Source organism: Antedon mediterranea, chromosome 5, assembly GCF_964355755.1.
Source record: "Antedon mediterranea chromosome 5, ecAntMedi1.1, whole genome shotgun sequence".
In the NCBI taxonomy this organism is placed as follows: Eukaryota; Metazoa; Echinodermata; class Crinoidea; order Comatulida; family Antedonidae; genus Antedon; species Antedon mediterranea.
Genome location: NC_092674.1, coordinates 24,544,466 through 24,553,434, shown reverse-complemented (window position 1 = coordinate 24,553,434; position 8,969 = coordinate 24,544,466). Strand labels below are relative to the sequence as shown.

General features: G+C 34.1%; 2 protein-coding genes across 3 annotated transcripts in view; both read right to left on the bottom strand.

The window, feature by feature from the left end:
- Positions 1–1,094: 1,094 nt before the first annotated feature.
- On the bottom strand, positions 1,095–2,867 carry LOC140049407 (uncharacterized). The gene is made up of 2 exons (XM_072094286.1): positions 2,173–2,867; positions 1,095–1,594 (listed from the first exon to the last, which is right to left on the bottom strand). The coding sequence occupies exons 1-2, from the start codon at positions 2,548–2,550 to the stop codon at positions 1,481–1,483; spliced, it is 492 nt and encodes a 163-aa protein (XP_071950387.1). The 5' UTR covers positions 2,551–2,867; the 3' UTR covers positions 1,095–1,480.
- Positions 2,868–4,119: 1,252 nt separating this feature from the next.
- Positions 4,120–8,969, bottom strand: part of LOC140050009 (guanylate cyclase soluble subunit beta-2-like) — a 45,606-nt gene continuing 40,756 nt past the window's right edge. For both annotated transcript variants that reach the window (XM_072094989.1, XM_072094990.1), the window contains 3 exons: positions 7,125–7,348; positions 6,447–6,590; positions 4,120–6,160 (listed from right to left, as the gene is read on the bottom strand). In XM_072094989.1, coding sequence (XP_071951090.1) covers positions 6,006–6,160; positions 6,447–6,590; positions 7,125–7,348 — 523 coding nt within the window. In that variant the 3' untranslated portion in view covers positions 4,120–6,005. The remainder of the gene's footprint in view (positions 6,161–6,446; positions 6,591–7,124; positions 7,349–8,969) is intronic.

Genomic DNA, 8,969 nt, shown 5'->3' with positions numbered 1-8,969 from the left:
AAATATTCGTATAATAATTTAAATGTTCACCTCACCAAATAAACAAAAAATAACAACAATGTTGTGTATGTATTACTGTTATACCAGACCAATGTAGATCTTAGATTTATTCACTACTATATTTAATTGATCAATAATGTACAAATCATAAATAACATACAAAATTAGGACAATTAAGATAGGTATAAAAACCATACTGGCCTAAAGTGTTCGTTCAATTGGCGTCGATAAAAACCTAAAAATAATTGATATGATAGCAAATTGGCAAATAGACAACTCTATCCCCACCCCATCACATCCCAGTCGTATCTATGCTATACCAACAATTCAAATACATCTTTTGTTTTAATGTCATAAAACTGCTTTACAAATCACCCAGCCCAATCATATTTAGGCTATAAAAATTAGAATTCAAAGTGTTTTTGTTTTGTTTCGTGAAATTAAATTTTTTTTATTTGTACAGATATTCGGAATATTGGGTTTGCTTGATGTCTTCTGTAGTTTAGACTTAACTTGAACAGGTCAAGGGTCATTGGAGAGTCAGTAACTTACAATAAAATGTACATATTTTACTCATTCAAAACAATTTAGTTAAATTTATCCTGAAATTCGTAATTACAAGCACTACAACAAATTACTACTGTAAATTTATTAAAAATATATAATAGTAAATACTTCGTTAATCTCAAGGTTTGTTTTATGAAAAAGTACAATTTAATACAATTATTAAAAACTAGTTAAAATTGGAAATGACAATAACAAATTAACATGTATTATAAATATGGTATGATTATTTTTTAATTACAAAGCCTTGATATATATTTATCTTTAACATTATCATATAAAATCACGTTTAATTAATTTCTTTATGTTCTGTGTAATACCATGGTACACAGACAGTATAATATTTGAAGCGGTCAAGCCAGTTGTTTTTGTGTACATTGTGACATATTTATCGAATTTGATCTATTGCAGAGATAAATAATTATTCGTTACGTATATGTGAAGTTAATTATATTATTTAATTACAAAATAGAATATAGATTAATATTATATATAGAAACTCTATGCTAAACACTAACATTGACTGCTTACTTAAGTCAAATTAGCTTTAAGATAAGGCATACCTTAAAGGTATAATTTTCGTCTGATAACAATCACCTTTTATTGCACTAACAGTAAAATGATAGAAGGCCAATTCAGACAGCACGACGAGGCCCGACGAAACGTCTGGACTCGTTTGCATTGAATCCCGACGTGACGAGTCGACGTGACGAGTCGTCATGAGATAGCGTCGGGCGTAGTTTTTAAGTCGCCGGGAGAACTTTAAACGTTTAATTTTCCCCCGACGAGAGAACTCGTCGTACGATGCTGTCTGAGTTGAACTCTAATTAAAAAATAAAAATAACATAAAGAAAAGCATAACGGCAAATTTAAAAAACAATAGCATTGAATAATCATGATACTAATCATGCAGTGTCTACCCCGTAAATATATCTTCGTCTCCATCAAATTCATAGCTATCGCTATTTTCGAACTTGATCTGGGACTTGTTGGACGATGTTCGCATCCAATGAAAGAACAATTCTCTAAACTGCATAAAAAAAGAAAGGTTTGTAAAAATTGATAGTCAAATAATGGTTTGGATATAAGAAATGCATGTTCCATTTTAAGCTTCAAAACTAGTGTTAGCAAAGTAATTAGAAATTTTAAAAAATGTAATGAAATAAAAAAATTCGCCTTGTACATTCGATTAGTTGTGCCCTGTGATTACTATTGCCATGTCATTCTCTGTATATCAACAGTAAATTCGAGACTTACCAATAATTACTTTATTTATAAAATCTAATAATACAAATTATATATAATAATATTTATGCTTTTAAAATAATTTATTATTAGTGTGGATTTTCCGCTTCTCTGAATTTTTAATACACAAGTTGTTTGTTATTTTTAAAGAAAACAAATTGTTGTAAAGTGTCTAGATTTAACAATTGGTTGGTTACATATCTAGAAACCAGTGTTTTTGGAAGATGCTACTCCGATTCACTTTCTCATCTCAGCCCCTGACGTTCTTGGCCCTGACGTTTTGCTGCACTGTAGATTCCGTGGGTCCATATACAATCAGAAATTTTACAAAACAAATTAATAAATCAAATTAAACAGAATTACCTTTCCAAGATCTTCTAAGAAATCTTTAACATCCAATTTTAACTCGTTAACGTCAGAGTCCAACTGCTGTATAAATGTAATATCCATCAAGTTGTGTCCGAAAGTGCTTCTTTTTTTCCTCCAGCCCTGCGTTTTAAATTCTCCACCCTTCCTCTTGGGAGTGTAGCGATCTTGCTCTTTTTTGCGCTCTGCTTCTCTTTCTTGGTTTCTTTCCATATTGGTTATCGTCTCCAGAATTCTATATACTTTCTGAACAATGCTCATCCCTTCCTTGTGAAGTGTCTTGTCTTCTGGCGTTTTGTTGTCGGCACGCTCACTACTTACGCATACACAAAGGACAAGGACAACACATACAGTGACCATTCGTTTATACTCCATCTTATGAACCCTGTTAAATAGATAGATTGAATATAATTTATAATAGCCTACAGTTGTTTGTGACGTCACAACAAAAACATTTCTACAAGTAGTAGGATGAATTAGGCATACCGTGGGTCAAGAATGATTTTTTCCCCCAAAAACTAAAGAGTAAACTAAAACTAAACTAAATCACTTAAATTGAAGACACCACCAATTTATAGTTATGACTTTACCTATAATATGAAAAATAAATGAATGATTAGTAGACCTACAGTAAAGTTACAATAAAAATAACTGTTTTTTATTGTTTAAATAAAGTCTAATTTAATTTTTTTGTTGCTGACTTCGAAACAACATTAATTTTACATAAGTTCAATAAACTGATATACTTACTGATAAAAGACTTAACCAAGAGTAACCAATACGATGACCGTTCCTCTTTGAGCCGTATCGTTAAATAGTAATTTGTTAGTAAATTTCTTCCTTTATGGGATTTTTTATAATGACCTCTAATTTCTGCTTAACGAAATTAAGTGGCGTTCTTGAAATTTATAAACAGTGGATTGATTCTGAATTGGTTAGCGTGCGATGGAATATGCATGTTGCTAGGTTCGTCTCTACGACTTTGAGAGTTTACTCCACATACATCTGCTATTAGCGGTATACTAAACGTTTTTATAGAATTTTAGGTTATTTACTTATTTGAATGGATATTTTAAGGCCTGATTAACAGTAGACTTGTGCAAACTGTCTGAACAGGAAAATGGATAGGAAAGTGCGATGTACGGAAATAAAACAAGACAACGGCGGAGATGCGTACAAATTAGGTCAAGCAAAGAGATTTTACAACGGTAAAGTCAACGAGGACATCATTTGCAAACAATTCTGAATAAAGTTCAATATGGATAATTACCTTTACATTAAGGTAGAGAGTCTTACATATTAATATGATTGTTTTTAATCTACTAATTTAGTAGGCCTAATTAATGACAAGTTGTTGATTTAACCGAAATGTAGAAAATTGTCCTTTTTTTCCGCTGCGGTACTGGAAAATACTAAAACAGTATATAACATAACTATTACAAGGTGATGGTGTTCATACGTGGTTTCTTTATTTCTAAATAAGACAAGATACTTATATTTTTGGGTCAAATTAAACAATTTAGATTCAGCAAAAAATACACTAGGTTTTCTGGGTGGCTTTATTTAGTATTAGCAAAATAAAATCACATAACAAATCTCAGATATTGATAATTAATTTGTAGTGCGATTATTATATTTAAGAAGAGGGTTTTCCTTTATTTTACGGATGAAAAACTATATAAATCAAATAGGAATACAAACCAAACAGAAATTATATGTTAGTTAGTAGTTATCGAATAATGGAGACTCTAGGCTTACCATGAATATGTTATTCATCTTTTTAAACACATTGCGCGTGCGTAGAAGTTTGGATTGATATCACGGCAGAATGTTTAAAGTTTTTCTAAACGACGGAATATTTTACGATCGCGAAACTAAATAAACAAAGTTCAATGTGTAGTTAGATAATTTTAAAAATACACGGTACTGTACCAAAATAGTGAATAGAAGTACTATTACATTTATTTATTTCTGACTTTTTCAGAATCGTAAACTGAACTATAAGGACCAGTGCTTATACTTACTTCGGTAAGTTAGTGATACGTTTTCATCGTATACCGTACAATACCACGTCAGTAACATTCAACCAGCGTGCAAATAGTAATTAACTCTCAGGTTGTGATATTGAAATAAATGAACTAAACACTGGACAGCCTTAGTAACCCCCAATTGCTGTACAGGAGCACATACTCACATACAACCCACACCACATTCTGCAATACCAAAGGAATAAGTGATGTGGTGTAGTGAGGAAAAACCATTATACCTGTTGACTTTCGGTTACATGACGGGATATTAAATGTACCCGAACGTACTGCATAACAATGCAATAATTTGAAAGTTATATGCACGTATAATTATGTGTTTATACATTGCTTCAAAGATTTCATTCAAGTCTCACACAATGTAACTACACTGTTGTGAAATAGTTACATAATTTATAATACGTAATAATATAATACAGAATTTGGAATGTTACCAGAGGCCTTAAACAATTTGCCACAAAACACGCACAAATAACGGATATTCCACCGACTCCACGTTTGCTGTACGCCTATTCAAAATAAAGGCTTACACATAAGTTAAAACTATATCTATATACAAATTATACTTTAAATAAACAGCTTTTATGTCAAAGATATCTAACTATAACCTGATTGGACTTTATACCGATTGTTTCGGTAAAATTTACTGGACCTACATAAATACAGATGCTTATAATAATATGTTGTTTATTGTACACTTTTAGAATTGTACACTTTTAGATGTTGTTTTCGTTTCGTCGGTCTATGTCCAAGTATGTTAGTTGGTCTGTCAGTCACATTGTTTTGATATTATATCATCGTGTCTTTTTAAATCCAATTATATTACATATTTACAAATCTAAAAATTGTGCAATATTGTCTTATAAAATGATACGCACTAATTATACTGGATTACATGTATAACATTCATAGCATAATACAATTGTCTGAAATAAAAGTTGAATTGAATTGAATAAATGTAATATTTAAAATATCTAATATATAACAAGTAACTCGTACAATTATATTTATTTTTATAATTTAATTTATGAAACAGCCTATTGCAATCAATACAAAATGAAGATAAGAAAACATATTATTAACTAGTGTCAATTGGAACCTTATCGTAGTCGTTATAAATCTAATAAAAAAAGAAATAAAATAATGAATCACAGTATAGAGTGTAAAAGAGGTTTGAGTTAGTTAGGCTTACAATTAGGTATGTAGAACATCTATTTAAGCGTTACGGACGCACAAGAATCTTTCCTACAGTGTGATGTATGACTGAACTTATGTGGTAAATAATCATTCTTTTAGTTACTCAAGTGCAATCACAACCCATTAGAACAACATTAAAAAAAGACGAGGAGAGGAGTGTTAGGGCCTATTCCAGGAATACGTTAAGTCCACTGTAAAACTGTACAAAATGTATTACCTATAATAGATCTTCTACATTAATAATTTAAATTTTATGTAAATTTCAGGAAATAACATAACGTTCTTAGGGTAGCCATGAGATTTCGTTTCGGGAAAACGATCGATCATTTGTAAAAATTAGCGTGTCTTGGCGTCTGCCTGTTTTCCTTTGTCGTCTAAATGATATTTCCTAACTGACAATTCTTGAGAACCCCTAACAGACAATTCTCGTGAACACCTAACTGACAATTCCTCTGAACCCCTAACTGACAATTTTTGTGAACCAAATACAAAATACTATACACGGATGTACAGTTTAATTCCCATAATTTAACGAATAAAAAAACCGGTTATTAACATTTTTTGGTAAACCTATAAGACGAGGAGTGTTTAAATAATTGCACATGCTTTTGATTCTCTGTGTTGTGAGTAGACGGCCGGTGAGGGCGAATCTTCAATACCGTTGCTGGTGGTTGCAGTTTCACCTGGTTCGGTCTGCTCTCTTATTGAAGATATTCCGCCCGGATGACCGTTGCCACCCGCGTCTGTGAATTAGTACAAACATAATTCATTTCGATACAATAGGCCTACATATTTTATGTATGTACTAAGAAAATACATTTTTAAATTACTTTGTAATAACCTGTGGCAATTTTTTCGCATTTGTTGTAATGCTGAAATGACTGAGCTGTTGCACTTTTTAATTACTGTATGCTGTCCGTCAAACTTTGTATTGCAAAGTGCGACGTAACACACGTTCCTGAAAATGGTTGTATTTCTAACCTCCAATCAGTTAAAAGTTGTCGATAGAGGGAGAAGTTTAACACTTACTTGACCGTAAAGAACCCTTAGATGCACTTCGTTCAACAGTGGAGTAAACATTTCCTCCAGGTCTTAGCCTTGATTTGTCAGGAGATTTTATGTCATCTGGATATACCATAGGTACTACTTTATCTTGGTCTGTGTTGGAAAGTTCTGAAATTACAAACAAAAATGTAATGTCACAGAAGCAAGGCAAATATAGTGTTATTATTATTATAAAGCATGGAGAATTTGGGTTTTTGTTCAAACTTTAAAAAAAGTATAAATTTCGGATCTAGGACTAGGCCCAATAAAAATAGACTAAAGAATTATGAAAAGATATATAAATAGTTCTGCTTATTATCAGATACAAAACCACTTTCGTCGTCAGTTTGAGCGATATTTTGCATATTTTCTCCTATTATCATTTTCTTTATTTAGTATTAAATTGTACAAAATGAATTAAGCAGAAAGTAAGAAGGCAACAAGGAATGATCTAGCTTATGACTTTGAGACTTAAAACAAAATAAAATAAAAAATGCTTAAAATGTTAACATTTTGTTTTGTCTGTCAGACAATGAGTTTATTGTTTGGCTTTTTAGAAGTGAAATATTTTAGTTTTGGTTTTTTTTCTGCAGAAGTGAATTGTATTAATCTCCATTTTTCATGTTTCTTTTTAATTCAAATTTTAAAATAACACAATCGCACCCTTTTTAATTGGAGATGTTGGTGAATCTTTTGCTTTGTCTGCTTTCTCTGGCGTACTTCCTCTACTTGAACTACTCTCGGTATCTGACGTTTGACCTCTACCAAGTATTTCATCAATAGTCGCGTTCTCATTGCCCTCTAAGAAATACGTTGTCATTGAACCTTTACCTTTGACTATAATCTCACCCCTACTCGTGTAATGGAATCCACGTTTCGGTAAGCATCTAGTAACAAAAATAATAGCAATCATTACATTCGTAGAGTAGAACTAAACAAACTTAAATTATTGGCCTATGAATGCTGGAATCACGGCAAATACTATTTATGTTTATTGTGTTGCGATTGTGGTCAATAAGGATTACAATTTCACCCTTCTCTTGATTCAACTCAAAATTTGAAATATTTTTAAAGACCAATGTAGCGCCCCCTATTGGGCATGATTACAATCACTTGATAGGAGGCGCTAGAGAATAAACTAGGCGGCGCTAAAGATTACTTTGGCTTTTATTATGTTATTCTACAACCTAACCATTATATACCCAATAATCAAATACTAAAATAATAATGTTCATGTATCTGAAATACAGACAATATTTCATTTGATTTGTCTTGCTTCTCTTAATTCTTTGATATTTTTACGCTATTTAAAAAACATTCGCAAAAATGTCATCCTTTCGAAATCCGAAAAGTTAAAATACGTAGCGCCACCTATTGATTACAGAATTTCTTTTACGTTTTGTTATGACGAAGAAAAAGTAATATTAATACAAGGTATAGATTCCCACTAGGACGCGACGCAATGAGGTACACACAGCGCAGGTATAGATCCCCACTAGGACGCGACGCAATGAGGTACACACAGCGCAGGTATAGATCCCCACTAGAACGCGACGCAATGAGGTACACACAGCGCAGGTATAGATCCCCACTAGAACGCGACGCAATGAGGTACACACAGCGCAGGTATAGATCCCCACTAGGACGCGACGCAATGAGGTACACACAGCGCAGGTATAGATCCCCACTAGGACGCGACGCAATGAGGTACACACAGCGCAGGTATAGATTCCCACTAGGACGCGACGCAATGAGGTACACACAGCGCAGGTATAGATCCCCACTAGGACGCGACGCAATGAGGTACACACAGCGCAGGTATAGATTCCCACTAGGACGCGACGCAATGAGGTACACACAGCGCAGGTATAGATCCCCACTAGGACGCGACGCAATGAGGTACACACAGCGCAGGTATAGATTCCCACTAGGACGCGACGCAATGAGGTACACACAGCGCAGGTATAGATCCCCACTAGGACGCGACGCAATGAGGTACACACAGCGCAGGTATAGATCCCCACTAGGATGCGACGCAATGAGGTACACACAGCGCAGGTATAGATCCCCACTAGGACGCGACGCAATGAGGTACACACAGCGCAGGTATAGATCCCCACTAGGACGCGACGCAATGAGGTACACACAGCGCAGGTATAGATTCCCACTAGGACGCGACGCAATGAGGTACACACAGCGCAGGTATAGATCCCCACTAGGACGCGACGCAATGAGGTACACACAGCGCAGGTATAGATCCCCACTAGGACGCGACGCAATGAGGTACACACAGCGCAGGTATAGATCCCCACTAGGACGCGACGCAATGAGGTACACACAGCGCAGGTATAGATTCCCACTAGGACGCGACGCAATGAGGTACACACAGCGCAGGTAATTTGACCAACACAATCTACATTTAGATGATCCGTCGCGCGCTTGTGATTGGTCAAATAAGTTGCTGGTATACGTCCTAGGATGAATCAAGCTATAGCCTGCGTAAAAAAG